This window comes from Hippopotamus amphibius, chromosome 1 (genome assembly GCF_030028045.1).
Source record: "Hippopotamus amphibius kiboko isolate mHipAmp2 chromosome 1, mHipAmp2.hap2, whole genome shotgun sequence".
Taxonomy (NCBI): domain Eukaryota; kingdom Metazoa; phylum Chordata; class Mammalia; order Artiodactyla; family Hippopotamidae; genus Hippopotamus; species Hippopotamus amphibius.
Window position 1 is genome coordinate 53,529,460 of NC_080186.1, and position 15,004 is coordinate 53,544,463.

The window sequence follows — 15,004 nt, forward strand, 5'->3', positions numbered from 1 at the left end:
TTTGCAAGTTTCTTAACCTCCTCGTGACCTCTCTTGCCTCAGTTTCTTTAATAATAAAATGGAAATAATGATAATACCTCTTTCGTGGGGAGGTTGTGAGGATCAAAGAGAAATACATGAAAAGTTCTTAGAACAATGTTGACATATAGAAAACAATATAACAAACACCTGTGTACCTACTATCTACATAACAGACCTTAACCTTTTGCTTTATTTTTAAAAAGGAAAAAAACATGACAGTGCAGTTAAGCTCTCTTTATCCTCCCTGGTGTTCTCCTTCCTCCCCAGCAGTAGATACCATTTTGAATTTGGTGTGAGTTCTTGCCATCATGTTTTCATGCTTTCACTAAGTATTTATGGAGACACAAATAATTATATAGTATTGCTTTGCATGTTTCTAAACTTTAATAAATGACACTAAACTGCACATATCAATCTGCAACTTTTTCCACTTCATATTATGTTTTCAGCATTTTTCTGTGATGATATGCATAGGCTGAGTTTTTTCATTTTAATTACTGTATAGTATTTCATTGTATGAATATACCACAATTTACTCAGCCGTTATCCTGGTGATGGACATTTATGTCGTTAATCATTTTCCACTCTTACAAACAGCACTACATCCTGGATGGCACCTCCTCCTGGACTATACCTTGACCTGATATTTTTAGAGGGAAAGATTTTTTGTTACTGATTAAATTTTTAATGTTTATTAGTCTTACTCAGATTTTCTGTTTCTTCTTGTATCACTTTTTATTTTAAAAATATCGCTCATTTTAAATGTATTGCCATGGAGTTGCTTATATTACTTATTATCACTACCGTTTCTTTCCTAATAATCTTTATTTGTGCCTCCTCTTTTTCTCATGATCAGTCTTGCTAAAGGTTTCTCTCTTTTGTTAAAGTTTTCAAAGAACTAGCTTTTGGTATTGCTGATCTTTTTTTTTCCCCATTAACTTCTGCTGGTTTTTTTGGTCTCCTCCCCCTCCCCTCCCCCGCCCTCCCACCCTCCCCCTGCTCCTCTTCCTCCTCCTCCTCCTCCTCCTCCATTGATTCTCATTATTATTGGGATTTTTTAAAACATCTTCTGTTGAATGTTTACTATTTATCTCAATCTCTTATCTCATCATTGCATTTAAAGCTGTAAATTTTCCTCTAAGAACTGCTTCAGCCACATCACACAAGTTTTCATATGTATAACTTTTGTTATCGTTCAGTTCTAAATATTCTGTATTTCCCTTGTGACTTCTGCTTTAACCCAGAAATTATTAGGGATGTGCTTTTTCATTTCCAAACATGTCTGTGTCTATTTTTACGTTATTTTTATTGTTGATTTCTTATTTATCTGTTGTCAGCAAATTGGTCTATGTGATCTAAAATCCTTAGAAACCCTACACTATACCTGCAGGAGGTTTCACTCCTGAGTGAGGCTGAGGCCCAAGAACTCCCACCACCGTTGCCTCAGTGAAGAAACATGCCAGTGAAATTGCTGGCCATCTGATACCAAGGATGGTTCTCTGTTTCCTAAAAATCCCCATAGGTTGACCTGGACAAGAAAGTATTGAACATCTCCCCGTGAAGTCCCCCACAAACTTGAGTCCAGGGACTAGATTGCTCCTCCTATGGAGATGAAACCTAACATTCTTGACTACAACCCAGTCTAAAGGAGAAAGGAGGCATGGTCAAGGGCTCACCCAGGAGCTTCTACTAGCAATAGCCGAAGGGCAGCGGATCCTAGGTATTGGTTTTTAACTCTACACGTGGGCAGGACTCTCAATCTCTATCTGGGCTATCCTTTTCCTCAGAGCAAATTGGTAGGTGTTGGAAGGGGGACCCAGTGGGCAGGTCAGAAGAGTGTGCTGGCCTTTCCAAATATTGAGTGATTACCATAGCCCACTGAGCTTTGGCTATTTCCTTAGGACCATGAAAGATTTATGCCCGCAAAATGAAGGGCTCAAGAAATCATCCTCAGTCCTTGTCCCACAACAAGAGGAAGCCCAATCTTTGGAAGCCCAATCATCGCAACCCTCTAATAAGTTACACTATCCCAAGAGCCAGAAGTGGGCAAGATTGATCTGTGAGAAGCGTAATGTCATCAGACAAAGAGAACCAGACAGATGGGGAAAATTCTGGGAAAGAGCAAACAAAAGGTAATTGCAGAAACCAGAAAAGAACAAGATCTAAAGCAGAGATAGGAGATGGAGATCAGAGGAATTCTCTCAGTTACGAGAATATAGCCATAGCCTTTTCTTTTTAATTTGTATTGGTTAATTTCTTCTTTCTGCTTTCTTTAGATTTTTTTTTCTAATTTCTTGATTCTTTAATTCAGTTGTCTTGTTCTATGTTGTTTATTAATGTAATTAAGACTTTGCATTCTTCTCTAAATATTTTAATTTTATCATTAGTTTTAGCTTTAGTTTCTGATATTTAAAAAAAAGATTATTATATTTTTTATCTCCCAGATGCTTAACATTTCAATTTAGGCTTTCCCTTTGACTCAAGAATTAAAAGAACTTTTAAAATTTTCCAGGTAGATTTTTTGTTAATTTCAAATTTTATCATATTGTGATTGGAGAATACTGCTTCTGCCATATCTACTTAGTGGAATGTATAGAGGTTTTGGTGTAAATTTGTAAATGTTCCATGGGCATTTGAGAAAGTCTGTTCTCAGGGCAATTAGATTTACCTTATTCAGATTATTGAGTTCTTTTATATCTTTTTTTGTAAACTTTTTATCTGTCATGGACTAAGAAAAGTGAATTAGGGGGACTCCCCTGGTGGTACAGTGGTTAAGAATCCACCTACCAATGCAGGAGACATGGGTGCAATCCCTGCTCCAGGAAGATTCCACCCTCGAGACACAACTACTTGGGCCCACATGCCACAACTATTGAAGCCCCCGTGCCTAGAGCTTATACTCCACAACAAGAGAAGCCACCACACTGAGGAGCCCAAGAACTGCAACGAGTGTAGCCCCTGCTCGCTGCAAGTAGAGAAAGCCCATGTGCAGCAACGAAGACCCAAAACAGCCAATAAATAAATAAATAAATAAATAAATAAATAAAATTGTTGACACTGTAAAAAAAAAAGTGAGTTAGAGTCTCCTACTTCTAATGCCTTTCTGTATATCTTTTTCTATTTCTTATAGATTTCACTTAATGAATTTTTATGTTACTTTATTCACTGTATAGAAATTCATGCCTGTAGTATTATATCTTCATTGTGGATTATATGTTTCAACATTATAAAGAACTTTTCTTTTTTGCCTTATTTAGTGCTCCCCCCTGCCCAAAATTCAACCTCATCTGGTATAAGACTGTGGCTTAACTTTTCTCCTTGCATTTGGCTAGTATACCTGTGCCATCTTTTATTTTCAACGTTTTTGACATTGTTTTCTGAAGATATTTTTCTTACAATAGGTAAGCTTATCCCATTGACATTTATAGATATGTCTTAGTTCTGTATCACATTTTATGACCTACTTTTTGTTTTTAAGGATTCATTTGGTTTGTATATTTCTCTGGCGGGTATATATTTCTTTGTTTTATGCATGTTCCTTTTGATAATTTAGGAAGGTTTGTATTCTGATTTTAGCTCTTCTAGTGGTTAGCCTTATACTATAACTTTTAAAAATATACTTTATCCTCTATTGCTTCAGACCATATCTATTTATTCCCTAGTACAAGTATGATAATTTTATTACTTATAATAAAAATATTATTACTTATAATAAAATTATTATACTTCCCTCCATCCCACCTCCTTTATTCTACCTAATTTTAATTAATGTATTATTATTATTAGTTCTTCAAGTAATCATCTCTATACTTTTGAATACACTTCTGTGTCTGTTATTTGATTTATAAGATATAAATGTTAATTTTTGACCTTGGATGTTAAAGATAAGGAAATCAACATCCTTTTGCCACCTCTCATCTTCTTACATCTCCCCTTCTTGGTTTTTGTTAATTTTGTTACTTTTACTAGTATAATTTATAATATTACCAATTCTGAATAACATGTAATGGTAATTAAGAGAATGAGCTCTGGGACCAGAGTGCCTAGGTTGGAATCTCAACTTTATCATTTTGTAGCTTGAGCAAGTTACTTAATAGCTATTTCTGTTTCCATATTTTTACAATGGCTATAACAATAGGTTCTATCTCACAGGGCTGTTGTCATAATAAAAGCGTAGCTCTGGAACAGTGCCTGACACATAGTAAGCATCTAGTAACTACCAAATACTGTATTAACAATTATTATGAAATAGATTTCCAGGGTGGTTTTCATCCCAGTCGTACATTTCAACTGGTTTACAGGCTCAATTTCTCTGTTCATCTCTTGGTTGCCTAAAATTCATTCTTTAACAGTTCTTCAAGAGATGCTAATGGGAATTCTATCTTCTGATCCTTACATGTTCAAAAACATTTGATGCCTTTTACTTGAAAGAAAGTTTGACTATGGAGAATAAGAAGAGTTATTTTGAGCACTTATTAAAATCACAGGTGCTCTATCCTCATTAAACCATTATAGCTCATTAATAATGCTATAAATCAAGTAGTATTTACATCCCCTTTTACAAATGAGAAAATTAGGACACAGGCAGGTCACACTTCCTTTCTCAAGCTTTGCTGGCATTGCACCACTGTTATCTACCTTTGAATGTGGCTATGAAGAAATCTGAGGCCAATCTGATTTATTTCCCCTTTTTAAAAATGTCTTTATGTTTTTGCCTGGATGCTCAAAGGATTATTTATTTTTGAAGTCCAGTAAAATTCAGTGGGATATGTCACAAGGATCATTCTATGTCAGTTTCCTTGGGACATTGTGTGTCCTTTCAATTGGTAGATTAAAGACTTCTTTCACTTATATGAAGTTCTCTTGAATTCTACTTTGATTATTTTTTCTTTTCCTCATGTTCTATTCTCCCTCATATGGACATGCTGGATATCCTTTGTCTTCTTTTTTTTTAAGAGAGAGAGGGCTTTTTTAATTAATTAATTTTTATTTTTATTTATTGGCTGTGTTGGGTCTTCATTACTGTATGCAGGCTTTCTCTGGTTACGGCAAGCGGGGGCTACTCTTCGTTGTGGTGCACAGGCTTCTTATTGCAGTGGCTTCTCTTGTTGCAGAGCACAGGCTCTAGGCGTGCAGGCTTCAGTAGTTGCAGCACGTGGGCTCAGTAGTTGTGGCTCATGGGCTCTAGAGCACAGGCTCAGTAGTTGTGGCGCATGAGCTTTGTTCCATAGCATGTGGGATCTTCCTGGACCAGGGATTGAACCCATGTCCCTTGCATTAGCAGGCAGATTCTTAACCACTGTGCTGCCAGGAAAGCCCCCTTGGTCTTCTATATCTATGATTTTATCTCAAGTTCTTTTTAGTTCTTTTTAAATTTCCATTTCATTTTGCTCACTTTTCTCAACCTAGCCCTCATAAGTCTTACTGTGTTGTTATTTTTGTCTGCTCCCCCCCTTTTTTCCCCATTCATAATGTGACTTTAATTTCTATGACTTTTTTCTTTTACTTTCTGCGTTCTGCTTGTTTATTTTACATTTACTTCTTTTGTCTCATCATCATGTATTCTGCTTTGAGGTCTTATTTTAAACTGTTTCATTAAGTCCTTTGAATTCATAGCAATATGTTTGCTGTGCTTCATGGCAGTATTTTTCTGGAAAATTTCTTTGTTTGACATGTCGTTTCCTGTTCCTTTCCTCCTTTTCCTTGTAGATTTGCTGTATAGATCCCCTGCTTGTTTTTGTTTTGTTTTGTTTTTTGTTTTGTTTTGTTTTGTTGTTGAGTATTACTCATTACTGAATGAAAGGAGTTCTTCAACCAGCTATTCGCAGAAAGCAATTGGGACAGTGAAATGAGCAAGTGGCAAAACTTTTGTGGCCCAGAGTTTGTTTGTGTGTATGTGTGTGTGAGAGAGAGAGAGAGACAGAGAGAGAGAGAAAGAGAAAAAAAGATGAGACGGAGACACTCACACAGTTTGGTTTAGCCTGTCTATCTCCCCAGCAACTACAGAGACGCTCATAATATAGTCTCTCCCAACCCTTATTTTCCTTACAGACTGCCTCCAAAATAGACAACATTTTTAAGGATTTTATCAATCAGCACTGCCTTGCCCTGCTACTTCATGGTGCCAGATAGAGTCCTTGGAAGTTCCCACAGCTTGTGCCCCTTAAACTTTCATTGCAAACCAGGGTGATGGTTCTGTTCCTCCAGAATACCACCTATTCAGTGCTCTGCCAACTTTGTCTGAGAAGTGAGGTATTTAATCTCAGCATCCTTCGGTACTCTGGGGTAATTTTCACTGTATTTGGCAGGCCATCCTCATGTATTGTGCCTTAGGGTTACATGGATACCTTATTTTGTCAAAGGGTTTGGTTTTTTTTCCTTTTTTTCTTTTTCTTTTTTTTTTTGGCTGCGCTGCACGGCTTGTAGGATCTTAGTTCCTCAACCAGGGATTGAACCCAGGCCCTCAGCAGTTAGAGCAAAGAGTCCTAACTGCTGGACCGCCAGGAAATTCCCATCTTTTCTTTTTTTCTTGTTTAGGGGCAATATCAAAGATGACAAGATGACAGAGGTGACTTAATTTGTTATTTTAAAATATTTCGGTATTTTAAACTTTATTTTTTCTTTAAAATGGAGCCACTTTTTAAAATTGAGTGCTCATCTTCTCACAGAGAGTAGGTAACATACCACCTCAGGCCACGCTAAGTGGGAAAATAGTCTCAAAATTCTGTGCACACCCTGGTCCGCAGCAAGACCTCTCATCATTATATACCTACTAAGGAGCAGATGTTGGATTCAAATCCAAGTCGGTCCAAATCCAAAGCTTGAATTCTTTTCATCATAGAACTTTCTCTTAAAGATTATGATATCTCCTTAGTATATTTCTTCTTTTTTTAATTTTAATTTTATTGGCATATGGTTGATTTACAATGTTGTGTTAATTTCAGGTGTACAGCAAAGTTATTCAGTTATACATATATTCATTCCTTTTTAGATTCTTTTCTCTTAAAGGTTATCACAGAATATTAAGTAGAGTTCCGTGTACTATACAGTATGTCCTTGTTGGTTATCTATCTTATATATAGTAGTGTGTGTTTTGCCATCCCAAGCTCCAGATTTATCCCTCGCCCCCACATTGCCCCTTTGGTAACCATAAGTTTGTTTTTAATATCTGTAAGACTGTTTCTGTTTTATATGTAAGTTCATGTGTAACTTTTTTTTTTTGGATTCCACATGTAAGTGATATATGATATTTGTCTTTCTCTGTTTGACTTACTTCACTTTGTATGATAATCTCTAGATCCATCATGTTGCTGCAAATGGCATTATGTCATTCTTTTTATGGCTAATATTGCATTGTATATACGTACCCCATCTTCTTTATCCATTCTTCTGTTGATGGACATTTAGGTTGCTTCCATGTCTTGGCTATTGTAAATAGTGTTGCTGTGAACATTGGGGTACATATATCTTTTAGAATTATAGTTTTCTCTGGGTATATGCCCAGAAATGAGATTGCTGGATCATACGGTAGCTCTGTTTTCAGTTTTTTAAAGAATCTCCATCTGTTCTCCATAGTGGTTATACCGGTTTACATTCCCAGCAACAGTGGAGGAGGGTTCCTTTTTCTCCACACCCTCTCCAGTATTTATTGTTTGTGACTTTTTGATGATGGCCCTTCTGACCTGTGTGAGGTGATACCTCTTTGTAGTTTTGATTTGCATTTCTCTGATAATTAGTGATGCTGAGCATGTTTTCGTGTGTTTTTTGGCCATCTCTATGTCTTCTTTGGAGAAAAGTCTATTTAGATCTTCTGACCATTTTTTGATTGGGTTGTTTGTCTTTTTGACGTAGAGCTGCATGAGCTGTTTGTATATTTTGGAGATTAATCCTTTGTCAGTTGCTTAATTTGCAAATATTTTAATATGTTTCTTCTCATGAATATTTTTCTATTAACTACGTTTTTATTTCCTGGTTTTTAGTGTGACAAGTACAAGACTGGAGTTATTGATGGGCCCGCATGTAATAGCCTTTGTGTTACAGAAACTCTTTACTTTGGAAAATGCTTATCGACCAAGCCCAACAATCAGGTATGGACATTATGAATAAATAGTCCAGATTTATGGTGCTCTCTGATTTTACCTTAACCTAAATTAAAGCATTATTAAGAGAATTCTTTTTTTTTAATTTATTTATTTTTTTATTTTTTTGGGGGGTACACCAGGTTCAATCAACTGTTTTTATACACATATCCCCGTATTCCCTCCCTTCCTTGACGCCCCCCCTCGAGTCCCCCCCACCCTCCCCGCCCCAGTCCTCTAAGGCATCTTCCATCCTCGAGTTGGACTCCCTTTGTTATACAACAACTTCCCATTGACTATTTTACAGTTGGTAGTATATATATGTCTGTGCTACTATTAAGAGAATTCTTGAACCAGAACTTTAGGACATTTTAAATACTTTAGTTGTGTATGTGTGGATTCACTCATCCCACAGATGTTTATTAATCGCCTATTCCCAGCATATTCCAGACACAGTGGTGATTAAGATAGATAAGATTACTTCCCTGAGAGCCTCACATCATCCCAGAGGGATGGGGAACATAAACCGCTGATAAATAAATAAGCAAGGTAATTACAGAATGTGCTGTGTTTTATATAGGATATACACAGGGTGAGTTAATGAAAAGTACAGGGAACAGAGAGGGTAGAAATGGGCTTTAGAAGAGGTGATCAGGGAGGGCCTTTCTAAGATAAAATCTGAGCTCATACCTGAATGAAGAATTAAACTGCAGGCATGGGCAAGGGACAGGTTGAGCTAAATCACAGAAGAAGAACTATAAATAGCCGATAAGCATAATGGAAAACTGTTCTACCTCACCTATCATCAAAGAAATATAAATGAAAACAATAGGACACCACTGGGCTAGAAGAAAATACAACAAAACATCAGCACCGGTTATCCTTGGGCAGTGGAATATTGAATGTTTTTTATGTTCATCTTTTTTCTTTGAATTATTTCTAAATTTCCAATATAAATATTTATTCCTCTTATAGAAACTTAAAATAGATTTTAAGTCTACAATACTAGCCATGTTTAAGAGGATTTCTAAAAAAAAGTCCAGTATTTGCATATCTGCTACATGCTAGGTACTGCTTGAGGCATTGGGAGAGACCATGGGGAACAAGACAGACAAAGCCTCGGGCCTCTTTTGCCTTATGTTTCATGTGAAAGAGGACAGATGATAAAAGAGTCGATAAAGAAATAAGATCTTTTCAGACAGTGCTAAGGGCTGTGAAGAAAATAAAATGGGGTCATGTGTTAGAGAGTGACCTGTGACGGAAGAGGGATCTATTCTAGGTAGGGGGTTGGGGAAGGCCTACCAAAAGTGACACCTGGGCTGAGACCCGAATGATGTGAAGGAACCAGCCGTATGAAGATCGGTGAGAGTGCATTCCAGGCAAAACCAACAGCAAGTGAAGGAGGTCATGAAACAGGAATAATGTTGATAGCTTCAAGGAACAGAGAAAAGACACGTGTAGGTGGGATATAGAGACCCAGGGAGTAAGTGGTAAAGATCAGGTTGGAGAAGCAGACCAGCTCAGAAGAAGCCTAGCAGACAATGAAAAGGCTTTGGACTTTATTCTGATTGAAATAGAGGGTTTGAAGCAGAGGAGTGATTAATATTATTACTTATTAATATGACCATATTTGTTTTTTATGTATAAGCAAGAATAGACCGTCTGAGTTCACATGCTGGCTTTGCTGCTGTTGTATTCCCTTCAGCCTGCTGATCCATTTCTCTCTGCTTCCGTTTCTCTATCAGTAAAATGAGGATAATAATAGTATCTATGGCATTGGGTTGTTATAGAGAGTAAGATAATCAAATAAATTAGTAGACCGTAGCACATAGTAAAGCACCATATAATGTTAGTTTGATAAATAGCTAGATAGTTAATAGTGACTAATTCTGGGAATTAGGGAAATGGGTGTAGAACTTTTCCTTTCATCTTTCTGTGTAATTTGACTTTTAAAAAACTATATTTTTACTTGCATTAAGAAATAAGAAAGATCTCAAATAAAAATCGAGCTTTACAAAATAAGGAAGTATAAAATACAGAGCAAACTAAACCCAAACCTAGCAGAAGAAAGGAGATAATACAGATTACAGCGGAGATAAAGGAAATAGAGAATAGAAAAACAATAAAGAAAATCAATGAAACCAAAAATTGGCTCTTTGAAAAGGTCAGCAAAATTTGACAAATCTTTAACTAGATGGACTGAGAAACAAAGAGAGAAGACTAACTAAAGACAAAGAGAGAAGAATAACTAAAATCAGAAATGAAGGGGGGACATTACTATCAGTTCTACATAAATAAAAAGGATTATATGAGAGTACAGTGAACAGCTGTACACCAACAAATTGGATAATCTATATGAGATGGGCAAATTCCTAGAAACACAAAACCTACTAAGGAATAGAAAATCTGCATGGACCTATAACTAGTAAGGAGATTGAATCAGTAACCAAGTCTCCTAACAAGAAAAGCCCTGGACATGTGGGCTTCACTGGTAAATTCTACCACCAAACATTTAAAGAAGAGCTAACACCAATCCTTTTTTTTTTTTTGGGGGGGGCCACGCCACATGGCATGTGGGAATCCTAGTTCCCTGACCAAGGATCAAACCTGTGCTCCCTGCAGTGGAAGCTCAGAGTCCCAACCACTGGCCACTGGACCACCAGGGAAATCCCACCTTAATCCTTATTAACCTTTGTTGGTTCAACATACGAAAATTAATCGATACACTACATTAACAAAATGAAGGGGGGGGGAAGGATCATCACAATTGATGCAGAAAAAGCATTTGACAAAATTCGTGATAAAAATACTCAACAGGGCTTCCTAGGTGGCGCAGTGGTTAAGAATCTGTCTGCCAATGCAGAAGTCACGGGTTCGATCCCAGCTCCAGGAAGATCCCACATGCCGCGGAGCAACGAAGCCCGTGTGCCAAAAAAAAAAAAATACTCAACAAACTAGGAATAGAAGGCAACTACCTCAACATGCTAAAAACCCTTATATGAAAAGCCCACAGCTAACATCATACTGAACCGTGAAAGACTGAAAGCTTTTCCTCTAAGAACAAGGCAAGAATGTCCACTTTCACCACTTCAACATAGTACTGGAAGCTCTGGCCAGATCAATTAAACAAAGAAATAAAAGGCATCCAAGTTGGAAAGGAAAAAGTAAAATTATTTCTGTTGACATTTGATATGATCTTATTTGTAGAAAAACCTAAAGATTCCACACACGAAAAATGATTAGAGCTAATAAATTCAAAGTCAACACACCAAAATCAATTGTGTTCCTAACAATGAACAATCCAGAAAGGAAATTAAGAAAACCATTGCATTTGCAATTGCATCAAAAAGAATACTTAGGAATTAACAAAGGAGGTGAAAGACTTGTACAAAGAAAACTTCAAAACATTGCTGAAAGAAATTAAAGACATAAACAAATGTAACCACATCCCATGTTCATAGACTGGAAGACTTAATATTTTTAAGATGTTACTATTACTCAGCGTGATCTACAGATTCAATGCAATCCCTAGGAAAATCCAAAAGGCAATTTGCAGAAATAGAAAAACTTATCCTAAAATTCATATGGAATCTCAAGGGACCCTAAATAGCCAAAACAATCCTGAAAAAGAACTAGAAAGCTGGAGGACTCACTTCCTGATTTCAAATCTTACTGTAAAGCTGCAATAATCAAACAATGTGGTAGTGGAATAAGGACAGATATATAGGCTAATGGAATAGAACAGAGAGCCCAGAAATAAGCCCTCACATATATGGTCAAATGATTTTTGAAAAGGGTGCTAAGACCATTCAATAGGAAAATGACTGTCTTTTCAACAAGTGGTACTGGGAAAGCTGGATATACACATGCAAAAGAATGAAGTTGGACCCTTACCTAACACCATATGCAAAATTTAAGTCAAAATGGATCAAAGATCTAAAGGTAAGAACTAAAACTATAAAACTCTTAGGGACTTCCCTGGTGGCACATTGGTTAAGACTCCAAGCTCCCAATGCAGGGTGCCCAGGTTTGATCCCTTGTCAGGGAGCTAGATCCCACATGCATGCTGCAACTAAGAGTTCACTTGCCACAACTAAGGAGCCCTCAAGCCTCAAATAAGGAGCCTGCCTGCCACAACAAGTAAGACCTGGTGCAACCAAATAAATAAATATTTTATAAATAAGTAAAAGTTTAGATGAAAACATAGAGCAAAAGCTTCATGACATTGGGTTTGACAATGATTTCTTGCATATGACTCCAAAGCCACAGGCAATGAAAGAAAAAATAGACAAATTGTACTCCATGAAAATTTTAAAATTTTGTGCATCAAAAGACAATATCAGGCCTTCCTAGGTGGCGCAGTGGTTAAGAATCCACCTGCCAATGCAAAGGACACGGGTTCGATCTCTGCCCCAGATGATAGCACATGCTGTGGAGCAACCAAGCCCGTGTGCCACAACTGTTGAGCCTGTGTTCTAGAGCCTGTGAGCCACAACTACTGAGCCCGTGTGCCACAACTACTGAAGCCCACTCACCTAGAGCCATGCTCTGCGATAAGAGAAGCCACCACAATGTGGAGCCCGAGCACCACAATGAAGAGTAAGTAGTCCCCACTCACCACAACTAGAGAAAGCCCATGTGCAGCAACGAAGACCCAACACAGTCAATAAATAAATTTATTTTTTAAAAAAAGACAATATCAGTACAGTAAAAAAGAAACACAGAATGGGAGAAAATATTTACAAATCATGTATCTGATGAGGGATTAATATCCAGAATATACACAGAGCTCCTAAAACTCAACAACAAAAAAAACCAAACAGCTGGATTAAAAAATGGGCAAAGGACTTGAGTCGACATTTCTTGAAAAAAGATATACAAATGTGCAGTAAGTACATGAAAAGATGCTCAGCATCACTGATTACTAAGGAAATGCACACGAAAACCACAAGAAGGGAATTTCCTAGCAGTCCAGTGGTTAGGACTTGGCACTTTCACTGCTGGGGCCCAGGATTCAATCCCTGGCCAGGGAACTAAGAAAAAACAAGCAGATACAATGAGATACCTACCACCTCACACTCATCAGGATGGCTACTATCAGAAAAAAAAAAAAAAAAAAAACCCGGAAAAGAATTGCTAAGTGTCCTTGGAATCATTTTCTGATTGTATAGAGAGTATGAAGTATTGACAAGTGTCAAAACAACACAGGACAAGCATTGCTCATTTATTCTGGAGGGGAGAAAACAGAAAATAACAAGTGTTGGCGATAATGCAGAAAAACTGAAACCCACTGTTGGTGGGAATGTAAAATGGTATAGCCACTGAGGAAAACAGGTTGACAGTTCCCCAAAAAATTAAAAGTAGCGTGACCGTATGATTCAGCAATTCCACTTTTGGGTATATATGTAAAAGAATTGAAATCAGGATCTCAGAGATATTTGTACATCCATGTTCATAATTATTCACTATAACTAAAACATGGAAGCATCCCAAGTGTCCATCAGTGGATGAATGGAAACACAATGTGGGATATTCCTACAATGTAGTAGTATCCAGCTTTAAAAAGGAAGGAAATTATGACACATGCTGCTATGTGGATAAAACTCGAGGACATTATGAAATAAGATGGTCACAAAAGGACAAATTCTGTATGATTCCACTTATATGAGATACTTAGAGTGAGTAGTCAAAATCATAAAGACAGAAAGTAGACTGGTGGGGACTTCCTAGGTGGCTCAGTAGTTAAGAATCTGCCTGCCAATGTAGGGGGCACATGTTTGATCCCTGACCCAGGAAGATCCCACATGCTGCGGAGCAGCTAAGCCCAAGTGCCACAACTGTTGAGCCTGTGCTCTAGAGCCTGTGAGCCACAACTACTGAAGCCCACGCACCTAGAGCCCGTGCTCCACAACAAGATACTGTAATGAGGAGCCCACTTGCCACAACTAGAGAAAGCCCATGTGCAGCAAAGACACACAAAAAAAGACAGTAGACTGGTGATGGGCTGGGGGCTGGGGGCTGGGGGAGGAGGGGGAACAGGGAGTTATTGTTTAATGGGTAGAGAGTTTAAATTTTACAAAATGAAAAGAGTTCTGGAGACAGATGGTGGTAATGGTAGCACAACCTTGAACCTAATACCACTGAACTGTATGTTAAAAATAAAGATGGTAAATTTTCAATTTTTGATATTTTACCACAGTTTTAAAAATGTAAAATAATAAAATTGATGACCATGGTCAAAAAAATATACATATATATATTTAGGTATGCAACACTTATATAATTCAAAAAAATTAAGGAAAAACTTTGAAGTATGATTTTAAATTTGCAATTCAGAAAGTCAGCTCAATCTCGATGTTTTGTTGCTTGTGTGTGTTTTTTAAGAGGAGTAAGACACTAAAAAAATTGTGGTAGATTAGAGTTTTCTACTCTGCCTAAAGAATAACTTGTTATTCTTTTCACAGATGTATTTAGGGATTTGGGATAACCTACCAGGTGTTGTGAAATGTCAAATGGAACAAGCACTTCATCTTGATTTTGGAACTGAATTGGAACCAAGAAAAGAAATAGTGCTATTTGATAAGCCAACTAGAGGAACTACTGTACAGAAATTCAAAGAAATGGTCTACAGTCTCTTTAAAGTAAGTATATGCATTCACATGTTACTAGTGTGAAGCGGTACTCTTCTGGAAGTTGGCAGGACCTCATTCTGAGCCATAAAAATGTTGCTATTCTTTGACCTATATCAAGGACTCCATCTTGAGGAAGTAACCCAAAGAAAATTAAAAAATGTATGGAGGGTGTTTAACATTACTTACTGTAGCTAAAAATGTCCAGATGTGAGAGGATTCATTAAGTAGATGGGCTGCTATATAACTTGACATTATTATAACTGATACACTTTT

The 15,004-nt window shown here is 37.1% G+C and overlaps 1 protein-coding gene across 1 annotated transcript in view; it reads left to right on the forward strand.

Moving 5' to 3' along the window:
* Positions 1-15,004, forward strand: part of DIPK1A (divergent protein kinase domain 1A) — a 109,386-nt gene that overhangs the window by 91,531 nt on the left and 2,851 nt on the right. Inside the window, exons 3-4 of the mRNA XM_057712863.1 lie at positions 8,001-8,108; positions 14,564-14,740. Of these exons, the coding sequence (XP_057568846.1) occupies positions 8,001-8,108; positions 14,564-14,740 (285 nt within the window). The remainder of the gene's footprint in view (positions 1-8,000; positions 8,109-14,563; positions 14,741-15,004) is intronic.